Source organism: Electrona antarctica, assembly GCF_951216825.1.
Source record: "Electrona antarctica genome assembly, chromosome: 9".
Lineage (NCBI taxonomy): Eukaryota > Metazoa > Chordata > Actinopteri > Myctophiformes > Myctophidae > Electrona > Electrona antarctica.
Window position 1 is genome coordinate 4,394,537 of NC_136790.1, and position 27,818 is coordinate 4,422,354.

A 27,818-nucleotide genomic window follows, 5' to 3' on the forward strand; every position below is an offset into this window, starting at 1 on the left:
CACAACAGGGCCAGGGGAACGTCTGGACAGACACATTACCCTAGTATTCTCCAACAGGGCCAGAGGGGCTGTGAAGTGGAAGGGGAGTCCAGGTTTACCCTAGTATTCTCCAACAGTGCCAGAGGGGCTGTGAAGTGGAAGGGGGAGTCCAGGTTGGAGCAACGTACTGTAGCAGAGAAGCACTGGGATATTTGTGACATGGGAGCATAGACCGTAAAATGCATTGGGAGGCAGTGCGGCCTAGTGCTTGAACCGATTTATATACCTAGTTGTGGGGTTAGAGAAAATAGAAGATGTACAAGCTCACTAGAGCTTTCTGCTAGTCTGCTATGTGAGCATAAATTAAGCATTACAGGACACAGGTTTGTCGATTGTACTGCAGCCACGCCAACAGTGTGTTGTTCGCCATGTGTTCTGTCAAAATGACATTGGCGAGCAAAGACGCTGATGCTACTCTCTCACTCATTGTAACATCATCTGGTTCAAACATCAACCCAAAACAAAATGGGTAATGCAATACTGAGAAATAAATGATGAATCACTACGGCAGCAGAGGGCGCTGTGGTCCATCGTGCTTGAACCGTACGACAGGAGCCATTTTCTATGCACATGCAGTGTCTGTCAAGCAGACCCACTCGCCCCACTCTTGGGCAGAGTTCAAATACAGTGCAGTGGGTGTCAGGCAGGCACAGCTTGTGTTTATGCACACTATCATGTAATTGTTGACACTTCCTTTGCCCTTCAAAAATAAGCAGAAAGGTGATGTCTGTGATCAAAAAAATAAAATACCCTTTGGCTCAAATTGGCTGATAAATGGTATAGTTTTTGTTGTTGTTGCAGTTAAATTAAATTAAATTCTGACAATGGCCATTTCACAATTGTGAAACCACAGACAGGACCATATTACATCCGTTTAATTTACAAATAACTGATTCAACACTACCAAAAAGAAAAAGAAAAAAACAACTCAGTTTTCATTTGACAATGAATTAGACAGTAAAAAAAACATTGTTTTGGTATGAAGTGAATTATTGGAAGTGTGTAGAAGAAACCATTTAGTTCAGATAGTAAGCTAAATAATGCATAAATATAGTACGTGAATCCTGAGCCAGTATTCACTTAATTTAGTTGATTATGTATCCTAAATGTGTGAGAATACATCATGCAGGTGTATGAAACTACAGAGTAGACACCACCTGGAAGTATTTTAGTTTTCGCGGCTGAGGCTTTGTGATAATATGGTTGTTGCTGTTCTTCAAAAAATAGCTAGAATCCCCTTGAATTAAATGATAGTAAGTAGGCTATAGAAACCTTTCCCTCGTCCAATTGTTGATTTGTGGTTTCAAGTTCAGAAGATACATTAATAATTTGTCTAGCTTTCAAATGTCAAGAGGTTTAAGAGTCAACTCAAAAGACTCCATTCAAAAACATACTCAACCCAATGAACTCCTTGTGGTCAAATCCTCCAAGTCAAGTGGAATTCAGCAAGACTAAAGCACACTCCTCCTCATAGTCTAAAGTATGCAGTATAAATAAAAACTCAGCACTCTTGCCCATCAGTTACATCCATTAGTATGTCTTATCACACTGTCTTATCACACTGTCTTATCACACACTGCCATAATCACATTTACACGTCAGGCAGTTCCTTGAAACACAGATCAAGGATAATCACAATGATGAATAACTCACTCTTGGCAGCTTCCTCGGACACAAGCATCTAGATTAATCCAAATGGATTGGAGAGGATAGCATTGGCTGCAGATGTATGTAGGAGCAGGGTTTGATTTGTGTAAAAAAAAAAAAAAAAAAAAAGAGAGAGAGAGAGAGAGAGAGAGAGAGAGAGAGAGAGAGAGAGAGAGAGAAAGTTTAAAAATCTGAAGATGGGGATGTTTTTTTAAGTTCTACTTCTTCATATGACACATGATGAAAATTGCTGATCTACAAGCACAACGCATCACACCAACACCAACGCATTGTGACCTTGTAGATCCCCTATTTTCTGTATTTTATTTAAAATAAAATAATATTGACAAAATAGGGATGCCAGGGTGGTCAACAAACATCTTTTAAATAAATGAGTCCTACTGTGTAACCTTAATTTGTAGTAGTCTTTTAGGTAACGCCCCTGTTTTGTCTATGGCGTGGTAGAACTGTGGTTCCCAGAATTCATTTAAAAAACGAAACTACGGAAGTACCACTACAAAATGGGTCCTAGTAGTGATGGCATTATTTCGGAAAGCAACAACATTATCATAAACGGTATGTTTTCACTTTAAAATGTCTAATTATATTTAGATGTATATTTCTGGTATACCAGCGTCATTTTGCCGGGGGAAGACACTCGTTAACAAATTGTCGAAAAACATAATTATGTGGAATGGTTATTGTGAAAACATATACCAAGTGTTACACAGTAGGACGTTAAATTGTGATATGAAACACAAACATCAAACATATCAGACATTTCTAAATGAGACGCATGTATTTAATTTGGTCTGACCAGAAGCAAGGATGAAACATACTCCCACTGGAAATAGAAATAAATGGCCAGAGGGGGGGGGATATCAAAAGCAGAGGCATGGCCACCCCCGCTCCCCATCACCCCCAGCAAGCCAAACCCCGCTGAGACGTTTGAATAGAAGAAAACACAGCTGTACTGCCTAACGATATACAGACTCGGGCAAAAAGGGTCCTTACTAAAAATGACAGCGAAGGGTTGTTAAATTTTTCAGGCCTCCCAAACGCAAACGGAAGACGAGTTTTAGCTCCTGTTAAAAGTAAAGCGGTATACGGTAGCATCTGGGTCACAGCATTCACTTCTCACTGCCTGATGTCAACTGTGACTAACAGGTCAACAGTGCTTGGTGATTCTACCCCACTCTACCTTCATGTAAGTATCCGGTGAAATATTCATGGTGGCGTGTTGAACGGAAAAAGGGAGGCTGATGTTGCAGAAGAGGGATGATGACAAATCCCTGTGTCCTTGTCCCTGTATGAGCCTCTGGACAGCCGTGGGTAAAAAGAAATGACCCCCTAGTGACATGACTTGGCCACTAGAGTGGCATTCCACACTGATTCTATGCAGGGTCATTGTTCTAAGGCTCTCTCTGATGCCACAGAAAGGACACAGGAAAACATAAGATGGGACAGCACGGCGACCAGAGGATCCGTGTAAATTGGAAAAAGATTGCCCGAGGCTATAGAGACACGTTGCCTTCAAGGAGAGGTACCATGTGTATTCTGTATCCCAAAGTGCCAGGGTCAGCTTGTTGCCCCCCCCCCACCCCCCGCTGCAGATGCTTTTAAACTGTCAACATGACATCCATCGACAACTGAAAGCGGACTGTGGTGGCAGAGAGAGGTGTGTGTCGGTGGGGAGGAACAGTTGAGTGATGTCGTGCCCTGGACAGAGTGTCTGTGATCAAGGTGCGGTATGACCCCCCCCCACCCCATCCCCATCCCATATCCCACCACCACACTGCCCCACAGCCAGATGTCTGCGCCTGGCTCTGGAGGCAGCCTGCGTTACACTGCCCCACAGCCAGATGTCTGCGCCTGGCTCTGGAGGCAGCCTGTGTTACACAGCTCTGTCTCGCTGGCTCAGCCTGGCAGTGAGGATATCACGTATTATTGGCCAGGTTTGCAAACGCTGTATTCCGCCTCCTCTTCCTGGGGAAGCTGCAGGTTAAAGGAGCTTATGGATAAGGCTGACTGTCTGTCTCATGACCCTTTCTTCTGGCTTGTTTCCCCCACACCACATTACCCCACCACAACATGAAACAATGATTGACAGCTCTCCATTTCTCCTATTCATCAGACAGCTTCTTTTTTTCATTTTTTTTCACAGAAAACCATACAATAAATGCAATTATATTGTCTATAAAAATTAAAACAAAAAAGAATTGCCGCAGGGAAATGCCCTGCTTATCTACATGGTTTTGTGCACTAACATGATTCATACAAAAAAAAAGAAATGAAAAGAAATAAAAAGTGTGAGATTCGTAAGGGTTTTCTGGATGTGTGCATTATGAGATGACTTATGTCAGAAAACCATTATAACAATAATTATAATAATAATTCATCATTAGCAATAATGATAATAATACAAGTTCAATTTTATTTTAGAGTTCAGTATTATTGCCTGATTGTAAAATGTGTGGTATCAAAACTTCAACATAAAATATTGCTTCAAAAGGAAAACTCTTTAAAAAAAAATCCAAAAAAAAAACAGCAACAACACTAAATATAATGTAAGAACATTATACTCTGTAAAGTGTGTCAAATCCAAGCTCTTACAGAACACAGTTCTAGTAATAGGAAGCAAATCAAAGCACCGTGTGGAACCAATCACTCACCAATCACTCACTCAGCACTCACGCTTTCTGTGCACTTTCTGTACATTTGTATTATATTTATGCACAGGCACCATGTGCTCACGCACGCACGCACGCACGCACGCACGCACGCACGCACGCGCACACGCTCACACGCACACACACACACACACACACGGTGCACATGAGGGAAAATATTATACTGTGTCATCCAAGCATAATGTAATATGTGTGGACTAAAGGGTATTTTCTGTACTTACAAGTAAAACAGTGGGGAGAGAATATGTTTGTTCCGTTTACATGTGTCCGTGGTGGAAGTATGTGTCCAACATAATGTGTCATCATTCATTACACTTCAAGAGTCCACAAAATAAGAAAATAAAAATAATAAGTGCCAAACAGGAGCACCGACATCTTCCTCTAGTCGCCCCTAATCCTTGATTGGTTTTCCTCTATGAACTGGACAATCAAAGTAGCTACTTCTGGGTCATGTGATGTGTGATATCTGATATGTACAGAAGGTAACGAGGGAGGGACTTTGATTCGGCAGGCTGTGAAGGTTTCATTGAGGAACAAGAAGAGACGTGGACATGTCCATGTGTTTAGGACGCACGGTGAGAGGGAATCTTCATCACAACATTTCACACAAAGAAAATCATTTGCCGTGAGAAAACACCCCCCCCCCCCCCCAAGTGTTGATTGAAATTTGTAAATAACGAAAAGTCTTGAGTAATTGTTTTTTTGTGACATCAGTTCATGCCAAAATATGTCCATTTCATGGTTTTCTTTTTTCTTCTTCTTGTTCTTCTTTTTTTTTTTGTCCCAACAGGGAAACAATATTGAGAATGCAAGACAGGCCCCTCAGTCTCTTCTGTGGTTTGTCTTTCACTGGGCGACGGGGAATCAAGTTTCCTCCAAGATGTCCAAAATGAAGAGGACAAAGAAGGCGTCTGAGTCTTTCAGAGAAGGTTGGTCTCGTCTGCTCAAATTTTCCTTTTTTTGTGCCCTTTTAAAGGGTAGCTTTCCTAGTCAGTTCATCTAGTTTACAACCTTATATATCATCTATATCTTTATATAGACTCCTTGCTTTCTCAGCTTTTCTTCTCTCTCTTTTTTTTCTTTACAAAATTCTTTACAAAATTTGCGAAATGGACAAACAAATCGAAAATGAAAATAAAAAGTTGAGGAAGTTCATACAACAACAAATGAAAGTTGGTGGAAGTAAAAACACATTTGCTGGTCAAATGGAACCGCTCATGCTCCACTGGCTCCAGGGTGGGCAGAGGGGCCCCCACCATTGCCTCATCATCACGAGGACAACAAAAAGTCCCACTAACCCTCCAGAGCGCTGATCGCAAGGATGAGGAGGGGAAGGACTTCAGGGGGATGAGTGGGGTAGACGGGGGAGGAGAGAGGAGCGACAAGGAAGAGGGAACCGTGAACTGGGGATGAGTGGTGGTAGTCTGGCAGGAAGACCAGATACACACTGTCACACACGCACACACAAAACAAAAAACTAAAGCGCAACACATACACTCCATCCACCGCAACCCAGATCCCTGGATCCTAAACCCCATTCCTTCTCCCTCCCCGTCTCCTCCCCGTCTTGGTTTTTTCTCCTCGAGGGGGGGAAAGGTCAAACCTCCACGGACTGGATCTGGTTCATCTGAGCCCGCATCATCTGGACACTGTTGAGGATCTTCTTTTGGTGGCCAGCTAACGTCACGCCCACTCTCAGGATGTCCCTGTGGGTCAGAGGCAGACAGAAGAATGTTACTGAGTCATAGTGACACTACCATGGACCGCACGTGGGACACCGCTTTTCCACGCTTGGGTTTTCCCTTTTCGAGGTGCCAAGATGGGTGGGGTTTGCCACATCGGACAACATGACACAAGCCAGAAAGATTTCAATGGTTATGGCCCTGGGAAAGCGAATACGTTCAGTGCACTTTTTCTGAAATTGGAAATGTAAATTATACTATCTCATTACTATCCTCACAAAGTTAACCTCAACCATCACGTGAACCCCAAGCAGGTAAAAGCCATCTTGGACCCAACTTTGTGAATGACATTGACGTGATACTGCACCACTCTCATGGTACTCTCATGGTACTCTCACTGTGCCAAGTCATATCATGGCAAAGTATCTGTACTGTGGACACATTCCTGTCAGTTCCAGACATGACCTAACCTGACTCCGCCAGATGGGGCAGCAGAGCGGAGTCAGGTTAGATATGACCACTGTGTTTGTATAATCTCTTATTTAACAGACAGGATGTCTATATATTCATACGCTATGAATATTTCAAAAGCAGACCTCCGAGGATGACTGACTGGTGACATCAGTTATTAAGCAGACATGTACATATCTATTCCGAGGTGGCATTCTTACATGTATAAGCTTCAGGCTGTGGCCACAGAGCACTTTGCACTTTGAGCACGAGCACTTTATGAGCATGTTAAAATAAAGAAAACATATTTTTCTAAGTCTCAGTTTAAGGAATTTTACTTCTATTTTCTATACGGTGAGCGAGTCTTTTCCTGTCAAAGGCTCTGGCCACAGATCATGCTCATTTCTGTTTGTTTAAAGTTAATTGATTAATAAGAGACACCTCTAATAGAGTTCCTGTCAACAATTTAACACATTTTATCTAAATCAGTGCTCATGATATAGGCTATTAAACTTTCTGTTTTAACACAACTTTTATTGTCACAGGAAGTAAAATAAACTTTCTAAAACAGTTGGACAGATTGGCTGGTTTTTGATTAGACCATGTACTAAATGAGACTATAATCTACACCTTAAATCAGTTTATATCAATCCCAGGTGCTGGTTCCACAGTGATCCAGCATATCTGTAGCTGAACTAGGTAAGGGGAGCACTTGATTTCGTTGCAAGCCCTGGCCGCACGGGGCAATTCTAAGCACCGCTGGTGGCACGCATAGGATTTGAGTAGTGACTGAGTGGCCAGAAGTGGAACTACTTTCTTGTACAACTTGTTTTCATGTTGCCATATTTGTAACAGTTTCAGAAAAGCAATAAGCCACACAAGGTCTCAGTTTACCTCTATTTTCTAATTTCTCAGAGTGTTGGAAGCACTCCGCTGGCAGTCACTACTCACTACGCCCCTCAGCAATTATAAAATACTGCGCCCTCTAGTGGCTTAGTGCTTTAGTATGTCTAACCATAATCCCCAGCTGGTCTGCAGTGATTAATGTGGAGTTCTTAGTCTCTGCCCTGTCCATTATTTTTGAGGGGTGCTAGCCCCTCCTATGCCCAGCTTTGAGGGTTTGTGTAAACACAAACATTGAAGACAAAAGCGAGGACGCAAATTGTGTTGTGCCAGAATTAGATGATGTACGATGACGTATGATGATAAGAGCGCCCCTCACTTCACACAGGTGTGATTTTCCTATATCAGAACAGCGTGTCTTGCATCATCAGTTACGTATGAATATTGTTCCTATAAAACGTGCAGCATATCGTTGTTGTCGGGCAGAAACCTTGTATCTCCGTAGTTTAACTTTTTGTGTTTTTTGGTACATTAATGCAATAATTTGTCGTAGTGAAAGTGGTTAACACTTTAATTGCCCGGAACTATTTAATCCATTACATTCATGCGCCCAGTCGATTTATAAACACGGACGCCTTTTCCGGACGGACCGGCCGGAAGTTCATGATGTTGTGTAGCAGCTAACAATAGCCACAGCACTTTAGAATCGATCGACAACAACGGGAGACAAGAATAAATCTATCGAGACTAGCGACTGGACCGCGGAGCGCCGTCTAACACAGGATCTTTTTTTCAGAAAAAGACGGGATGATTTAGATCGCGATTTATGAACGTTTTAAGATTTTTGTTTTCATCAGCTAAACAGAGGAGGGAGTTTTTTGATGACGTCTCAGTCTTGCGCGTCACCGAGGAGAGCCCAGCAGGCGCGCCTGGGCTATACAGCCAGGCGATCTGTTCTCATATCAATAAACTTCGTCTTTAGGACAATACTTCGTCCTGAGCGTCGGGCGTTACTAATAGAAAGGACAAAGAACTTCGTCCTGGGCGATTAATCTGTTAAGTGTGTGTCTGCAGGGGATCTTATAATATTATACAATGTATATACACTGACACCACGGTGCGTAAACATACACTGACACCACGGTGCGTAAACATACACTGACACCACGGTGCGTAAACATACACTGACACCACGGTGCGTAAACATACACTGACACCACGGTGCGTAAACATACACTGACACCACGGTGCGTAAACATACACTGACACCACGGTGCGTAAACATACACTGACACCACGGTGCGTAAACATACACTGACACCACGGTGCGTAAACATACACTGACACCACGGTGCGTAAACATACACTGACACCACGGTGCGTAAACATACACTGACACCACGGTGCGTAAACATACACTGACACCACGGTGCGTAAACAGCGCCTCAAACTGTGACTCCGCCCACAAACGGGGGGAGTTGTGATTTTCGCTCGTTCACTGCAATGCAATTTGCGGCATTTTCAAAACAATATTGAGCAGAGTAGCGATTATCAAACGTATTTGCAATGCCATACGTTGAAAGATCTGTTGCCCGTGGACAAGGCACGCTACCTCCGCAAGTTAGATAGCATCGGCATAGATGTTTGTCCGTATGTGATTAAGGATTGGACCAAGTTGCATTGGCAACCATAGAAAATGTGACGTTTTTGGGCGTTCCTGTCTAGCGTGGTGTCACTGTATTGAACTAATGAAAAGTATTCACAAGAGCTTGTGTCAAAATAATAACTACATTGGAGCCACTGGAACACGGGTTCTTTTTCCGCCATTTTCCTGAAAAGTAAGGGTTTTGGACATACAAGGTAATCCGCCTGACAGCCACGATGTACAGTACTGTACCAACCGCTGCATATTCCATTCTCTCATCTCAGTCCTGTTTAACCCATTTTGGGGCGGGAACCCCTTTTGGTGTTTTAATCCATTGAGACCTGGAACGCATCCATGTCACGTTAGCGTTTAACCACATTAACCATTAACCCATTTTGGGCGGGAACCCCTTTTGGTGTTTTAAACATTCTGTTATAATTTAGCTATTGAAAAATAGCAGATCTACAAGCTCATAGCGCGCCACCGAGTGGCGCACTATGAGCTTGTAGGTCTGCTATTTTTGAAAAATCGTTAAAATGTGCCTCAAATCTTTCCGAAAATTGTCATGATTTAGAGAACTTTTTTTTTTTAATTTCGACGTCAGGCCTGAATGGGTTAAACATCATGTTATAATTTAGCTATTGAAAAATAGCAGATCTACAAGCTCGTAGCGCGCCACTCGGTGGCGCGCTACGAGCTTGTAGATCTGCTATTTTTGAAAAATCGTGAAAATGTGGCGCAAATTTGGAAATATAAATTTTTTCAGAGCGAACGTTTTTAACTCAAATCTTTGCTTCTGGGGGGGTCCCTCCCTGGAACAACATATTTTCAGATGGGGGGTCGGAGGCCAATTACATATAATTTTTGGGGTCCTTGACATGAAATATTGAGCACCACCGAAACATGTGGGTACTTGGGAAAACTGGAGGATTTAGACAAAGACATTTTTTTTTAATTTCGACGTCAGGCCTATAACTGGGTTAACAGAGGTAAAAGAGAAAGCCTGGCAAACACATGGTAGATAATAAAGAGCTCCGTTATGGCCCGGAGCCTATTGTGCCTCCTATACCGCTCAGCCACTGCAGCATTACGATCTGCTAATTACATGATGCAGCACAGCTGAAGTTAGCTTTATGACAAGCCAGAGGGCAGCGGCTGGCAGCGGTCCAGGCCTGAGTTTAGGTCTAATGTGAGTAGAATTGGGTAAGTGGGGTTTGCTTGAAAAGTGCTACTGATCACATGGTTGCCGTCTTAAAGGTTCAGTCAGTCATGTAATGAATTATTACACCAATTATTACAGTACTGGGATTACGTTATGCATGTTTCTATCCTCAAGGCTCATTATAATTGTCAATGATAATAAACTATTATTTTACGATTGTTTTGGTGTAAAAACACGTCCCTTTAAGCAATGCCATGTTATCCTGTTTTTGTTACAAAGCATTCATATTATTTAGAATGTTGTTGCTGTGTAGCCAACTTAATTTATTTTTATTTTTTCATAAATCAACACTATTGAAACCTCTTTACGTCTGTGTGTTGGTTAAACATATTGAACCAATGAAAAGTTTTGAAAAACCGGCTAACTCCATTGGATCCTCAAACTGCCTGCTTAACCAGATAACTCCACCAGAGGGGGAGGAGTTAGCTGGTTTTGCCCTCTCAGCTGCAGCGGTGGAGCAGCTTGGAGATTCATTGTCAGCTGTTTCTGATCAATGATGGACAAAACACTCCTAACTTCAGTTGAGATGGATTTGGGTGGTGATAATAATATAATGACACATGCAAGTATCTGACAATATATAAAGTCACTATAGAGGGTATGCGCGTGACATCATCATCAAACCCGGAAGTTATGCATGAACGCCTACTGAGTGGCAAACAAATACTTTCTGGCCTTGACAGCCCATACATCCAAACAGAAAAGTCCTATTTGGAACAATGTTAAACTCCCTTTGCCTCTCACTTTGCCACTCGATTTGCCACTCCCTTTATGCCTGCGCATACCCTCTATATCAACTTTGATGAGGCAGAATTGCTTTGTTTTAAAACATATATGGTTTTCTTCATTTCCTGAAAAGTATTTTGGAGTTAGCTTGTTTCTGCCCCGACAGCAGAGATAATGTATATAATAATTTATAAATATTACAGATAATTATTATCTGTTCTAAGAAAACTGTATGTAATCATTTATAATCCAACGCTGTATGTGAGATTCCTTCAGGCAAACCCACCTGCTTCCCATCATCATCATCATCATCATCATCGTCATCATCATCATCATCATCATCATCACCATCATCATCATCATCATCATCATCATCATCATCATCATCACCATCATCACCATCATCATCATCATCATCATCATCATCATCATCATCATCATCATCATCATAACCCTCCTCTTACGCTCATCAGAACCAGAAAAGAGATCAAACAGAACTCACTCCATAGTCATCTGAGATACCACATCGAACGTGGTGAAACTTGCATTGGCGAAGTTGTCTTTGTACTGTCCCATCTTGATGGCATCGAGCCACTCGTCCACCGTGCTGAAGCTGGAGAAGTCTGGGACGCTGCGGTCCAGCAGGGGCAGGTGAACACTAGACGATACAGAGCAGACAGAAAACAGTCAGATGAAAAGAGGAGTACGGTAGAGATAGTATCATATCACTAGACAACACAGAGCAGACAGAAAACAGTACAAAAAAGAAGCACAGTACAATTTACAATTTAGGCATTTAGCAGACGCTCTTAATCCAGAGCGACTTACATTAAGCAATAACAAAAAGCATGGCATACATCACATATATAAAAAGTAGTTATCATGAATCATGCGTAAACTAAGAACGTAACAGTGGAGTATCTATGTAAACTATACATACTATACTATATAATATATTATACATGTGTACTATAAAGTGCTATGACTACATAAAGTGCAATTCTAGAGCTGTCTACATAACAAGCTATAAGTCTGTTTAAAATACTATCTAAGTCTACATAATGTGCTATCTAAGGGGCTAGGCTAGGGCAAGTGCTACGGGCCATGGTGGAGTCTGAAGAGGTGGGTGTTCAGACTACGGCGGAAGATTGGGAGTGAGGCTGCAGTTCTGACTGCGATGGGAAGTGCATTCCATAGTTTTGGAGCCAGAAGGGAGAAGAGTTTGGGACGTGTGGAGCGTTGTCCCGGCGTTTTTAGTGAAGGTACCTCCAGCTTCCCTGCGTTGGCTGATCTGAGTGAGCGGGAGGGGTTGTAGGGTACGATCATACTTGTGAGATATGGGGGGGCCATGCCTTTGGTTGCTTTGAATGCCAGCATCAGAGTTTTGTATTCTGTGCGGGCAGCGACCGGGAGCCAATGGAGGGAGCGGAGAAGGGGGGAGACGTGTGAGAATTTTGGCTGGTTGAAGACCAAGCGAGCTGCGGCATTTTGGATCAGTTGGAGGGGCTTAAGTGCACATGCCGGTAGGCCAGTAAGGAGGGAGTTGCAATAGTCAAGTTTTGACAAGACTGTTGTCTGGATTAGTAGTATCATATCATCATATCAGTCATGACCGTTTGTGGAGAGTTCAACTGTGAAATAAATTAGAACACAAACAATAAAATCAAATTAAATTAAATTAAATAAAAAGCCAGGACTTCAATCCCTGCCAGCCTTATTTGCAAAACGACATTTTCCAAATCGACTTCTTGTGGTGCACTTTCAAAAATGAAGTGATAGGCTTCAGGCGAGCCGGCGTATCCACTCACAGTGCCTGTGGAAACCCTGGCCCTACGTTCTGCAAGCCATGCCACAGACGAGAGCACAGACAGGCATCATGGAAATCAGTAAGCCTTGGCTCTCTAAGGAAACTCACACTCGGAGCCCAAGTGCTTCAGACTGTTTTGTTTTGAAAATAGTGCGACGGCTTCAACTCGGGATTTGCCTAAAGCATTCATGGGAAGGATTTGATCTATCAAACCAAGTGGCTTTCATTTACATAACCGCTCGGCGCCATGAGGAGAAACAAGAGACAGAGTGTGTTCCGTTAAAAACAAAAAAATATCCTGAACCACGCCATGGCACTACACCAAAGGCACACATTTCCTATTTGATGGAGAGACTCTTTACACTCTTTACACTCTTTACACTCTTTACACTCTTTACACTCTTTACATCGACAGCAAATAAAATGCACTAGATGCAGTCTGGATGCCATCTATACATCAACGTGAAACTGTGGCAACCCTCGAAGCATGCCTTGTGGGACGCCTGCACTGATGACACACAGATAGAGCACACTGCGTCACTCAAACACATGAGGCAGTAAAACAGGCATGTGCGTGCACACAAACACGGATGTACGCACACACACACACGCAGGAAAATGGACACACAGAGGGAGACAGTCAGAGAGATGGAGAACAGCGTCCGAATGAAAAGGAGAAGCATAAAATGTAATTTATGACACCGCACCAACCATCGCCCGCCAACCATCTTGCATCAAAACCTGGTAATAAATAAAAGTCACACTGTCCCCTCCCCTGTCACTCACCCGGAGGACAACGGGGTCATGGCCTTCAGGGTGTTGGGGTTGCGGATCATCTTGTCCAGGTTGTTGACGATCTGGCTGAACTTGGGCCGGTTGTTGCGGTCCTTTTGCCAGCAGTCCAGCATGAGCTGGTGCAGCGCGCTGGGGCAGTCCATGGGCGGAGGCAGCCGGTAGTCCTGCTCTATAGCGTTAATCACCTGCCAAGGGATTGCAAATGGAAGTCCATGATTAATTAATTGTCACACAGATAATTGCGATCAACGAGTTAATTGTATTTTATGCATTGGAACATTGGAACGTTACAATTTGTACTTATGTTTGTCGCCTTACAGACTTCGCAATCACAAATCGCAAAGGACTGATATGACAAATAACTTAAACATACAAAGAAGTCGCCAACACATTTAATCATTTTTAATGTACGTCGTTTTCTTGCCACTTTCGTGATTTGTTGTGAGCTTGTAGATCTGCTTGCTATTTCTGTTATTTTTGAAAAATGAAAAAATGTATTGTAGCGGCCGGCTACGGCTTCAGCCAATGGGGGTGACTTGGAGGTGGGACTTCCGGGACTGGGGAGTGAGTGACGTGCGCTGTGTGTGGAATGTTGTTGTGTTGGTGTTCTACAAGGAGTAAAGAGGAGCACAAACGTTGTTATTATACTGTCCGATAAAGAAGTAATAAAGAGAGAATCCTATCCTGTGTCTCTGCCTCTGGTTCCTGGGATCGCTACAGTATAGACATTTTTCAACGTGGAAACGATTGACGATTATTGCAAAAATAATTGTGATTATCTCAAATAATTGCGGTTAGACGGATGTCTAGGACTGTGACAGGCCTAGACATATATCTCTTAGGGTTGCTGTCAGGCGCTATGGAGAAGGGGTGGATCGATGGAATGGGAGAAGGGAGGGGGGGGGGGGGGGGGGGGTGTAATGTAGAAGTTCTGGACATCAAATGTTGCGGCGGAGTTCATGAAGTGCAATGCCTTCGGGCATCCAATCTCGTGAATGTCCGGAGATAACCGTATTATTCACAATGGGACGAGCAACGATCAGACAGAGACCGTGGCACACCGACGTTGAGTTAATGCCTGTTCTGTTTTAACAACTGTTCCGTCTCCTGCTGCCCTGCCTATCTAATACGATCATCTGTGCTTCTCTCCCTCTCGCCATGTGCTGCTGAAACAACAACTGCTTTATTCATTACCGGCCGTCCCTGCCAGAAAGGGGGAAGAGAGGGTGAATGGTTAAATGCTACGTGTGAGCTGCCTAAACATACATACATATAAATCCATAAAGACATATAATTTTGCACATGTTCCTTCATTACCTAACTCTTGTTTGAGGAACTCGCTGCTACCGCGATTTAATGACCGGCCGTTGGCCATGCTCTTGCATGCCTACCAGCTGATTGGTTAAAAAAAAAAGAAAACATAAGCCCTTGCACCAATTGCCTTTCCCGCCTTCCTCTTCCACCCTGCCAACAGTGATCTCATCTCTGCCTGGCATGGCTTGGCCCTTTTCTTTTACGGAGTATTTAATGTTCTTGTTTCATCAAAGACACTAGAGACGGACGGGCACGGTTCTGGCCTGCCCAGTACCCGCTTGCTGCCGGCGGAGGCAGACAGTGTCACACAGAGAGGTGAGGCGTAGCCGACAGTGGCAACGTTGGTCCCAAGAGGACCCTTCTTGTGAGGATCCACAATCCCCTTCTCATTATCCGGGCCATTAAAGGAGCTCCGTTCAAAACCCAGATTAATCCATTCTGGGCGGGAACCCCTTTTGGTGTTTTAAGGATTATGTTACAGTTTAGCTATTGAAAAATAGCAGATCTACAAGCTACGAGCTTGTAGGAATGTAGGTCTGCTATTTTTTGAAAAATCGTGAAAATGCAGCTCAAATCTTAGAATATATATTCTTTCAGAGTGAGTTTTTAACTCAAATCTTTGCTTCTGTGGAGTCCCTCGTGGAACAACATATTTTCAGATGGGGGTCGGCGGCCAATTTCATATAATTCTGGGGGTCCTTGACATGGAATTGTTTGAGAACCGCTGACACAGAAACATAGGTTTTTCAGAAAACTGTCAGGGTTTAGAAGGCATTTGTAGAATCTTGTGTCAGGTCGAAATGGGTTAATCTCATTCAGGAGACCTCCAAACGGGGACCCCGATGGAGCAGAAACTCTATCTGGAGCTGCTAATAAGATAACCGTGGAGGTCCTAGAGTCCCTCTTAGCACATTAGCGTTCACACTTTCAATTTGAAACTATTTTCATTATCTCTCCCCATAATTTGCTCTCTCCTCCGCCACCCAGAGGGAGCCAGCAAACGGAGGCTCACAGTCAAGAGCAGAAATAGTCCACTGAGCGCCGCCTTGCATTTCAAATGATCTGATTATCTCTCTGTGGTAAGTGTGGGGGATTTTCATGTGTGTGTGTGTGTGTGTGTGTGTGTGTGTGTGTGTGTGTGTGTGTGTGTGTGTGTGTGTGTGTGTGTGTGTGTGTGTGTGTGTGTGTGTGTGTGTGTGTGTGTGTGTGCGCACGCATGCGTGCATGCGTGAATGCATGCATGTGTGCGTGAAGCCTCTGTTTAGCTAAGGGGAAGCAGACGCAATGACAAAATCTCTGAGGAGTTCAAGGCTGTAATGAAATTCAGGAAGAAAAATAAACTGTGTATAATGAGGTATTGTTTGAACAGGGATGGCTGTTTGGAGAGGAGAAAGATGACTGTAAAGTGAATATGAAATGTGATAATAATAATAATAATAATAATAATAATAATAATAATAGCGTGCTAATAATAATAATACTTATTATTATTATAATGAATAAGGCCTCCACCAGGCCAGGTAAGTAGAAGGCAATCTTAGCCAATGAAAACTCTGGCTGTTCAGTCATGACAGAGATAATGTGTACAGATTTGCGTGATGTTTGATGTTTGGAGTAAATGTAATGTGCGTGCAAAGTTTCATGGCAATTGGACTGCGTTCATGAAATGAGGCATTTTGTCCAAAACCCGTCACTTCAGCAAACTTTGGAAGCCAATCGGGATGGAATATGAAAGATCTGACAGATTCGTCTTGATCACATGACTATCTAAAGCGTCGCAGTCCCGCCCCCTTTCCCGAATGACGAGGCACCAGGAAATAATTCCCTGTTCATTTTTCCCATAGACGTTTCAAAAAGTATTTATTTAAGGACATTTAAGCCTCGTGCAAAGTATTTATTTAAGGACATTAAAGGTATATTCAGTGATTTGACTTAATTCAAATATCACTTATTTTTTCTTTTTTTCTGGATAATCCTCCATACTATAGAGTGTGCTGACCATATAAGGAGTTCCTCCCTGTCCCCAGTGAGCCCCTGGGGTCAAAAAACCCTAGTTTCAGTTTTGGTGGCGGGTGGCAAAACCTTCATCCAATCAGGATGAGTGGGGCCTTCCTCCAATCATGATCGAGTGGGGGCGGGCCTTGGTGCACATGCTGTTGGCCTGTTGCACTTCCCCCCACTGTAGAGCGTGCATGTGCACATTTTGTTACCGTGGCGGACTGGGTGGTTTTCCAAATCACCCAAATCACTGAATGCTCCTTTAAGCCTCGTACATAAAGCCAACGGCCGATTTGACAAATCACGGCAATACTTTTTGAAAGGCCTGTATGGGAAAAATGTATGGGGAATTATTTCCTGGTGCCTCATTGTGCCACGCCTTTTGGTGTGGCACGACTAAGCATTATGTTATACTTTAGCTATTGAAAAATAGCAGATCTACAAGCTCGTAGCGCGCCACCGAGTGGCGCGCTACGAGCTTGTAGGTCTGCTAACTTTGAAAAATCGTGAAAATGCGGTTAAAATAAATAGGTTAAAAAAGGCCTCCCGATGGCACTATAATAATCCGATGTGTGTGAAAAACACACACACCAGGGAGTGTGTGTGCGCACATTTTCCCGCCAATCGTGCCAACGGTGCCGGAGATTCGCTGTACAAAGACAGACACACACACATGGCAGGACGGACGGACGGACAGGTGGTGAAATCATAGCCTCGGGCCACGCCTTCGGCCTATAACGACGGGGCAAAGTCAAGCTACGTACATCTTGATTGGTCATGTCCCAGTAAGGCCTCTCTCCATAGGACATGACTTCCCACATGACGATCCCGTAGCTCCACACGTCGCTGGCCGACGTGAACTTCCTGTACTGGATGGCTTCGGGGGCGGTCCATCGGATAGGGATCTTCCCCCCCTGTAAGGAACACAAAAGGGCACAACCTCAGCAGTGGCGTGCACAGACATTTAGAGGGGCAGGTGCTCAAGTTAAAAAAGGGCACCTTGTGCAGCGCGTGGAACCGGCCGGTTGCCTTAATCCATTTTGGGCGGGAACCCCTTTTGGTGTTAGCATTATGTTATGCTTTAGCTATTGAAAAATAGCAGATCTACAAGCTCATAGCGCGCCACCGAGTGGCGCGCTATGAACTTGTAGGTCTGCTATTTTTGAAAAATCAAAAAAAAAGAAGAAAAAAAATAGTTTTTTTTCCTTTTTTTTCCAAAAGGGCACATTGCCAAAAGGGCAGGGGGTGCTCTAGCACCCCCTAGTGTCTATCTGTGCACGCCACTGGGGAGAGGAAACGAGACCCGAAACCTGACCGTCACAGTGTCTCGACTCCGGAGAGAGAGAGAGAGAGAGAGATCGTTCATACAAACAATGCGTTGCCGTAACGTAACCCAACACTGGGAGATGGATACGACAAAACCTCTGGGAGTAAAAGTGTAGGTCGTGAAACACTGTACGGGGAAGACGAGGAAGAGGAGGAAGACGAGGAAGAAGGGGGCATGAACAGGTGAAGGGGTTGATGTGTGTTTCGATAGAGAGGCTATAGCGGGAGCAAGGGCTCCCATGTGTCTCAGACACAGGTTTAAATTGTATATATTGACGGATAGCGCTTTGTTTGTTTTAATCTGGTATGAATACGTGACGGGTGGAGAGGAAGTATAGGATTACTTGAAGTAAGAGTATCTCCATTGTTTGTTCCAAGTGTGAAATCATATCCATCTGGTAGTTCAGGCAGGTAAAAGAAAGTGTGTGCATTTTGCTGCTTTCGAGGTGCAACCCTTTCGCATAAAGTATAAATCAGGCCTGAGCCATGAGCTCAACACCATGCACCATGACACGCACACACACACACGCGCGCACGCACGCACGCACGCACGCACGCACGCACGCACGCACGCACGCACGCACGCACGCACGCACGCACGCACGCACGCACGCACGCACGCACGCACGCACGCACGCACGCACGCACGCACGCACGCACGCACACACACACACACACACACACACACACACACACACACACACACACACACACACACACACACACACACACACACACACACACACACACACACACACACGCACACGCACACACACGTGGCTTTAAACTCGCGACAAGTTGTAAGCTTGTTGATCAGCACAACACTACGTGCAAACAAGTATAAATGGACTAAGTGTCAGTTCTCACCAGGGCACTGGTGTAGGTGGGGTCCGACGTGTCGTCCTCTAGGAAGCGTGACAGGCCGAAGTCGGACACCTTGCACACCAGGTTGCTGTTGACCAGGATGTTGCGGGCGGCCAGGTCGCGATGGACATAGTTCATGTCGGCGAGGTACTTCATGCCCGACGCTATGCCACGTAGCATGCCCACCAGCTGGATCACAGTGAACTGCCCGTCATTTTGCTGGGGAAAAAAAGAACCGTCCCAAAAGAAACCGAATGTTAAAATCCCAGAGACAGCAGAGCAGCTGGGATACAGGGATAGTGGACTAGTTCAACATCCGATAGGACAGCGTAATCCTGCTTGCAGCCTCCCATGGCTGCCAAGGTGCCACTGAGCAAGGCTCAAAATGACTCTAAGGCTGGTTCACTCACTGCAGGCATTCCTGTATAGTCCAGACCTCTCTAATGAAATGCATATGTATAGGAAAAAACACAAACTTCAGTTGCCTCTGTTATTTGACAATAAAGTATTCTTCTAGGGATTCTGGGCACCCGGACAAGATGTGGCACTGGGCCACCCCCCACCGCCGACCCATCGAAGTATAGCCCTGTATCATCTTGCCTCTCGCTACAGAGTCCTCTCAAGCTCCCGGCCCCACTGAAGCACTCCCCCATTCCCTCCCACAAGTGGCGCCTGTGCTCGCTGAATTTGGCTAGCCGGTAATGGTGTGGGCTGGACTTAAAGCTCAACTGGTCCCGGCAGGGCCGAGCCAGGCTTAGCTGGGTATATGACTTGCTGTCTACAGCTGTTCCCCCTACATGGTTTGGTAAGGGCTTTTTACCCCATGCACGGCCAGTGTCTGGAGCTGCTGTGCAGCTGTGCCTCCAACTGTGCACACCTGCACTCTCCGCCACCACCCACCACGAGGACCCACAAGAACAGAGAGGATTCTGGAGGATTGCTGGGTAATGGGGGTGTAGACAGACGGAGAAAGGCTCAATCCCATGGTTGAGTGGAGGGGAAAGGGGGAGGGGACTCTGAGGTTAATAGACTATAGTTCTCTAGCTCACTGGTTCCCAAACACTGGGTCGGGACCCAAGGTTGGTCGCTGACCAATTTTTATGGGTCCCTTTATTTTTAGTTTCCTACATTTAGTTTTTAATTCATATTATTTCAAAAAACATTTTCAGAAAACGTCCCCAAAAAAGCTAAAAAAATCATTTTTATTCGGTAATTTCATAAAGAAATCAAAGAAAAATCCAGGAAATTCCATAAAATTAGAAAACGAATGTTTGAAGAAGTAGTTAAAATAGCTGATAGTTGTAGTTGTGTAGCTTGTAGATCTGCTATTTTCACTATAGTTTGGGTCCCCGGGCAAACATCTATAATCTCTCTTTCGGGTCACAGGCTAAAGCGTTTGGGAACCACTGCTCTCTAGCTATAGCTCTGGCTTGATACGTCGTGCAAAGCCATGCTAACGGTCTGTATAAGGAGCACTCTCTCATTGGAAGCCATGCTAGCGGTCTGTATAAGGAGCACTCTCTCATTGGAAGCCATGCTAACGGTCTGTATAAGGAGCCATGCTAACGGTCTGTATAAGGAGCACTCTCTCATTGGAAGCCATGCTAACGGTCTGTATAAGGAGCACTCTCTCATTGGAAGCCATGCTAACGGTCTGTATAAGGAGCACTCTCTCATTGGAAGCCATGCTAACGGTCTGTATAAGGAGCACTCTCTCATTGGAAGCCATGCTAACGGTCTGTATAAGGAGCACTCTCTCATTGGAAGCCATGCTAACGGTCTGTATAAGGAGCACTCTCTCATTGGAAGCCATGCTAACGGTCTGTATAAGGAGCACTCTCTCATTGGAAGCCATGCTAACGGTCTGTATAAGGAGCACTCTCTCATTGGAAGCCATGCTAACGGTCTGTATAAGGAGCACTCTCTCATTGGAAGCCATGCTAACACTCTGTATAAGGAGCACTCTCTCATTGGAAGCCATGCTAACGGTCTGTATAAGGAGCACTCTCTCATTGGAAGCCATGCTAACGGTCTGTATAAGGAGCACTCTCTCATTGGAAGCCATGCTAACGGTCTGTATAAGGAGCACTCTCTCATTGGAAGCCATGCTAACGGTCTGTATAAGGAGCACTCTCTCATTGGAAGCCATGCTAACGGTCTGTATAAGGAGCACTCTCTCATTGGAAGCCATGCTAACGGTCTGTATAAGGAGCACTCTCTCATTGGAAGCCATGCTAGCGGTCTGTATAAGGAGCACTCTCTCATTGGAAGGCCTCACTCAGACCTTTAATGCATTGCTGCATGCTTGCTGTATGAATGCTGTGAGTGTCATGGCCGCCCCAATGCATTTCCAATGGAAGTCACATGGTTTGAGGACTACATTTTGGACTACAAGCTGTTGTATGGCTTTCGGCTGTGTTTCGACTGCGCCCCTCCCCCTCATACAACACAAGTGTTGTGTCAGACCATGTGACTCCCATTGGAAATGCATTGGGGCAAGCTGTGTCACACCCTTTGTATACAGCAAGCATACAACAGTCTGCAGCGACCGTGTGAGTGAGGCCGAAGTCCGCTGCGCTCATTAGTCCAACGGAGGCTTCTCCTCACGTTCGTGACGCTCCTCCTGGCGTACCATGGCAATTAAGCAGCATGCATTATTCATGCTTTCCTGCCTCGTAAATAGTACGCATCGCCTCCTAATCCCAGCACCGTGTTTGCATATACTTTTAACCCATTTAGGCCTAAAAATGAAATTTTCACCATTTTTCAAAAATAGCAGACCTACAAGTTCATATAGCGCGGCACTCGGTGCCGCGCTGAGCTTGTAGATCTGCTATTTTCCAATAGCTAAAGTATAACATAATGCTTTAAACACCAAAAGGGGTTCCCGCCCAAAATGGGTTATTGGAAAGAGTCTATTGAAAGTCATCGGGGGTCAGGTTTAGCAGCTAGAGGATTCCTCTCTGAGGAGAGAGCACGTTATTTGTGCCGCTCTGTGGCTCAATGTCCGGTATATACGCTTGATTAAAAAAAAAGAAAAAAGACTTGAAACACTATTGGCTTCACAAGTTTACTTGGTTGATGTTGTTGCAGCTGAGTAATTGCTGTGGTTGTGATCGATCTCCTGTCTTACACACTGCTCTTCACCGCTAGCCTGGCTAATAAGCCAGACTCCAATCACACTGTCGTGTGGTATTTGAGTCTGGAGATGCTGTGTATGGATCTTGTTTCCCGGGGGGGGGGGCGGTTTCAAACATTTTCTCTTTGACGCAATTGGTCAGAGCTACTGTCAGTCAAAGGTCTCAAGCATTGAACGTCACTGTACCAAAGCCCGCCCATATTGCATACCGTGTCCCGATTGGCCACACCAGTTCTCTGGTGTAGGAAATGGGCGTACAATTGAGCCTCTCCAGACCGTAATTTTTTTGCCAACGGCTGATTCGGTCTCACCGCAGCAGGGGAGAGGATCCTTCAGCAGGCAGCTACTGTATATACAGTAGGTACAGACTGCAGTGACGCCTCTATAGCATTAAGCTGTTGAACAGGCACCCCTTCATGCTTGTTTTCTGCATTTACCGTATGCTACAAACAATTATTTTTGAGTAGGACGTTACTCTCTTTCTCCAAAGGACCATATTTTCATACAGAACTTAGTGTAAACTAACAATCTGCTACTATTCCATTTGTCTTATGATCACTTATAAGCCAACATGATTGTTTTTGTTACAGAGCAATAGCTCCACAGTATTTCAGCATACAAACAAACAAGCCTTGCATTTCAGATGCTTTGAAATCGTGCAGCGAACACTGTCAGTGAACTGAAGTGTCTCAGATGCTCACTGTGCTGTTTTTGAACAATAATGTGCCGTCAAATGTGTTCATCTACATATAGAGACACACACACCCCTTTTCCACCCATATCAAATTCAAGTGTCAGCTAGTGTTTCTGTGCCTCAGAGGTTGAAGGCAGAATGCAAATAAAGATGCTGTTCCTGAACCCTGAGCAGGCGTCAGAACAGTGTGATGACAGCAGTCTGCGTATCGCCTTTCTTGTGGGTGGTTTTGATCTGTAACTGTGATCCGGAGAAGAAGAGAATTCATTTCAACTTTTATATTTTTCCTTTGCGAATACCATTGTTTTTATTGCTAGCACTGTGTAGTACCGCTGGGAGACATTTTCCGAACATTTACCAATATGCATGATGTAACTGTATCGTGCTGTTTAGGTGAGCGCCCAGAAATCTAGCTTTGATGTTTGAGAAAAGAGTTGCGTGGGTGAGAGTCGGTATGTCTTGTAAAGTTTTTTGAGAGGTTTTAGTCATGAATGTCGTGGCTTGGATCGAACTGGCGAGGGGGCTATATGTTTTATAGAAACAGGCTAAACTGGCAACGCTGTGTTTTCTAGCACTTCAAATGATGTAGACCATATCTGAGCTGCTTTAGTTTAGACAGTAACAGGCAGACTTTCACTTTCATGTATGTTGGCTTGATTTAACCACTTAAAGGAACGCTTCAGCAATGTTCTACAGAAGTCGTGGCGTCACTCGCTCATCTCCTGGTTCACGGTTTTGTTTCCCCATTCGGAATTATAGACGTGCTTCATATCGTGCCATATACGAATGGCGGTCCAATAGTACAATAGTCAGTCACTCATATTTGAAAATGTAACTGCCACAATTGATCTCTGGCGCTGTCGCTTCCCTGCCGGCCGGAGGTACGGAGGTATGGGGTCTTTTAATTAGTAAACCCCGAAATTTACCCCAAATGAGCCGGAAAAAACTCTAACCAGATTTAGTCCCAAACTCTCAAACCAGGACACAACATCTCTAGAGTCATTTGATCAAGATGTATCAGTCAGATTTGTCATATTTCCAATTCCAATTGGTTATGAGTATGAAAATGGCAGGCCCTGGGTGGCCAACCCAGCTGGGTACTAATAGATCCACAATTATTATTTTTTGAATATAGGGATGTCAGGTTGAAAGTGGTTAAAAAGATATGAACTCTGATTCCAGAGTACTGGCAATTGGTGACGCAGTACTGTACACTGTAGCTGTTTCCATCATACGTTAAAAAAAATGGTCTGTTTAGCTCAATCTAAAATGAGACAGATGTTTTCCTGGTTTGAATGCGTTAAAAGAATAAGTAGTTCATTTTGACAAATATCATACATTTCCATTTCCCATATAGTCAGCAGCTCGATCACACTCACTTCAGAAACACGACAAGACCAATTAGGGGACAGATGAAAGACTCCTAACCGCCAGTCATATTAACAGAACTGTGTTGTTATTCTGCTGACATGGTATGACAGAGGGTGTGTAGGACTGTATGACAGAGGGTGTGTGGGACTGTATGACAGAGGGTGTGTGGGACTGTATGACAGAGGGTGTGTAGGACTGTATGACAGAGGGTGTGTAGGACTGTATGACAGAGGGTGTGTGGGACTGTATGACAGAGGGTGTGTGGGACTGTATGACAGAGGGTGTGTGGGACTGTATGACAGAGACTGTATGACAGAGGGTGTGTGGGACTGTATGACAGAGGGTGTGTAGGACTGTATGACAGAGGGTGTGTAGGACTGTATGACAGAGGGTGTGTGGGACTGTATGACAGAGGGTGTGTAGGACTGTATGACAGAGGGTGTGTGGGACTGTATGACAGAGACTGTATGACAGAGGGTGTGTGGGACTGTATGACAGAGACTGTATGACAGAGGGTGTGTGGGACTGTATGACAGAGGGTGTGTAGGACTGTATGACAGAGGGTGTGTAGGACTGTATGACAGAGGGTGTGTGGGACTGTATGACAGAGACTGTATGACAGAGGGTGTGTGGGACTGTATGACAGAGGGTGTGTAGGACTGTATGACAGAGGGTGTGTGGGACTGTATGACAGAGACTGTATGACAGAGGGTGTGTAGGACTGTATGACAGAGGGTGTGTAGGACTGTATGACAGAGGGTGTGTGGGACTGTATGACAGAGACTGTATGACAGAGGGTGTGTGGGACTGTATGACAGAGGGTGTGTAGGACTGTATGACAGAGGGTGTGTAGGACTGTATGACAGAGGGTGTGTGGGACTGTATGACAGAGGGTGTGTGGGACTGTATGACAGAGGGTGTGTAGGACTGTATGACAGAGGGTGTGTGGGACTGTATGACAGAGGGTGTGTAGGACTGTATGACAGAGGGTGTGTGGGACTGTATGACAGAGGGTGTGTAGGACTGTATGACAGAGGGTGTGTAGGACTGTATGACAGAGGGTGTGTAGGACTGTATGACAGAGGGTGTGTGGGACTGTATGACAGAGGGTGTGTGGGACTGTATGACAGAGGGTGTGTGGGACTGTATGACAGAGGGTGTGTAGGACTGTATGACAGAGGGTGTGTGGGACTGTATGACAGAGGGTGTGTGGGACTGTATGACAGAGGGTGTGTGGGACTGTATGACAGAGGGTGTGTAGGACTGTATGACAGAGGGTGTGTGGGACTGTATGACAGAGGGTGTGTGGGACTGTATGACAGAGGGTGTGTGGGACTGTATGACAGAGGGTGTGTGGGACTGTATGACAGAGGGTGTGTGGGACTGTATGACAGAGGGTGTGTGGGACTGTATGACAGAGGGTGTGTGGGACTGTATGACAGAGGGTGTGTGGGACTGTATGACAGAGGGTGTGTGGGACTGTATGACAGAGGGTGTGTGGGACTGTATGACAGAGGGTGTGTAGGACTGTATGACAGAGGGTGTGTGGGACTGTATGACAGAGGGTGTGTGGGACTGTATGACAGAGGGTGTGTGGGACTGTATGACAGAGGGTGTGTGGGACTGTATGACAGAGGGTGTGTGGGACTGTATGACGAGGGTGTGTAGGACTGTATGACAGAGGGTGTGTAGGACTGTATGACGAGGGTGTGTAGGACTGTATGACAGAGGGTGTGTGGGACTGTATGACAGAGGGTGTGTGGGACTGTATGACAGAGGGTGTGTGGGACTGTATGACAGAGGGTGTGTGGGACTGTATGACATGGTATGACAGAGGGTGTGTAGGACTGTATGACAGAGGGTGTGTGGGACTGTATGACAGAGACTGTATGACAGAGGGTGTGTGGGACTGTATGACAGAGACTGTATGACGGAGGGTGTGTGGGACTGTATGACAGAGGGTGTGTAGGACTGTATGACAGAGGGTGTGTGGGACTGTATGACAGAGGGTGTGTGGGACTGTATGACAGAGGGTGTGTGGGACTGTATGACAGAGGGTGTGTGGGACTGTATGACAGAGGGTGTGTAGGACTGTATGACAGAGGGTGTGTAGGACTGTATGACAGAGGGTGTGTGGGACTGTATGACAGAGGGTGTGTAGGACTGTATGACAGAGGGTGTGTGGGACTGTATGACAGAGGGTGTGTGGGACTGTATGACAGAGGGTGTGTGGGACTGTATGACAGAGGGTGTGTGGGACTGTATGACAGAGGGTGTGTGGGACTGTATGACAGAGGGTGTGTGGGACTGTATGACAGAGGGTGTGTGGGACTGTATGACAGAGGGTGTGTGGGACTGTATGACAGAGGGTGTGTAGGACTGTATGACAGAGGGTGTGTAGGACTGTATGACAGAGGGTGTATGACGGAGGGTGTGTGGGACTGTATGACAGAGGGTGTGTAGGACTGTATGACAGAGGGTGTATGACGGAGGGTGTGTAGGACTGTATGACAGAGGGTGTGTAGGACTGTATGACAGAGGGTGTGTGGGACTGTATGACAGAGGGTGTGTGGGACTGTATGACAGAGGGTGTGTGGGACTGTATGACAGAGGGTGTGTAGGACTGTATGACAGAGGGTGTGTGGGACTGTATGACAGAGGGTGTGTGGGACTGTATGACAGAGGGTGTGTGGGACTGTATGACAGAGGGTGTGGGACTGTATGACAGAGGGTGTGTAGGACTGTATGACAGAGGGTGTGTAGGACTGTATGACAGAGGGTGTGTAGGACTGTATGACAGAGGGTGTGTGGGACTGTATGACAGAGGGTGTGTGGGACTGTATGACAGAGGGTGTGTAGGACTGTATGACAGAGGGTGTGTGGGACTGTATGACAGAGGGTGTGTAGGACTGTATGACAGAGGGTGTGTGGGACTGTATGACAGAGGGTGTGTGGGACTGTATGACAGAGGGTGTGTGGGACTGTATGACAGAGGGTGTGTGGGACTGTATGACAGAGGGTGTGTGGGACTGTATGACAGAGGGTGTGTGGGACTGTATGACAGAGGGTGTGTGGGACTGTATGACAGAGGGTGTGTGGGACTGTATGACAGAGGGTGTGTAGGACTGTATGACAGAGGGTGTGTAGGACTGTATGACAGAGGGTGTGTGGGACTGTATGACAGAGGGTGTGTGGGACTGTATGACAGAGGGTGTGTGGGACTGTATGACAGAGGGGGTGTGGGACTGTATGACAGAGGGTGTGTGGGACTGTATGACAGAGGGTGTGTGGGACTGTATGACAGAGGGTGTGTGGGACTGTATGACAGAGGGTGTGTGGGACTGTATGACAGACAGAGGGTGTGTGTGACTGTATGACAGAGGGTGTGTGGGACTGTATGACAGAGGGTGTGTGGGACTGTATGACAGAGGGTGTGTGGGACTGTATGACAGAGGGTGTGTGGGACTGTATGACAGAGGGTGTGTGGGACTGTATGACAGCAAACAGCTTGTCATTTCTTACACCGGGGCTCCACCGGGCGAGTCAGCGTCGCGTCTCGGTCACCG

The 27,818-nt window shown here is 45.3% G+C and overlaps 1 protein-coding gene across 1 annotated transcript in view; it reads right to left on the reverse strand.

The window, feature by feature from the left end:
• Window positions 1-5,966: 5,966 nt before the first annotated feature.
• The window catches only part of ephb2b (eph receptor B2b), a 228,846-nt gene continuing 206,994 nt past the window's right edge, over window positions 5,967-27,818 (reverse strand). The window contains exons 12-16 of the mRNA XM_079509890.1: window positions 19,052-19,267; window positions 17,623-17,772; window positions 13,538-13,731; window positions 11,447-11,602; window positions 5,967-6,082 (exon numbers count right to left, since the gene is read on the reverse strand). Of these exons, the coding sequence (XP_079366016.1) occupies window positions 5,974-6,082; window positions 11,447-11,602; window positions 13,538-13,731; window positions 17,623-17,772; window positions 19,052-19,267 (825 nt within the window). The 3' untranslated portion in view covers window positions 5,967-5,973. The remainder of the gene's footprint in view (window positions 6,083-11,446; window positions 11,603-13,537; window positions 13,732-17,622; window positions 17,773-19,051; window positions 19,268-27,818) is intronic.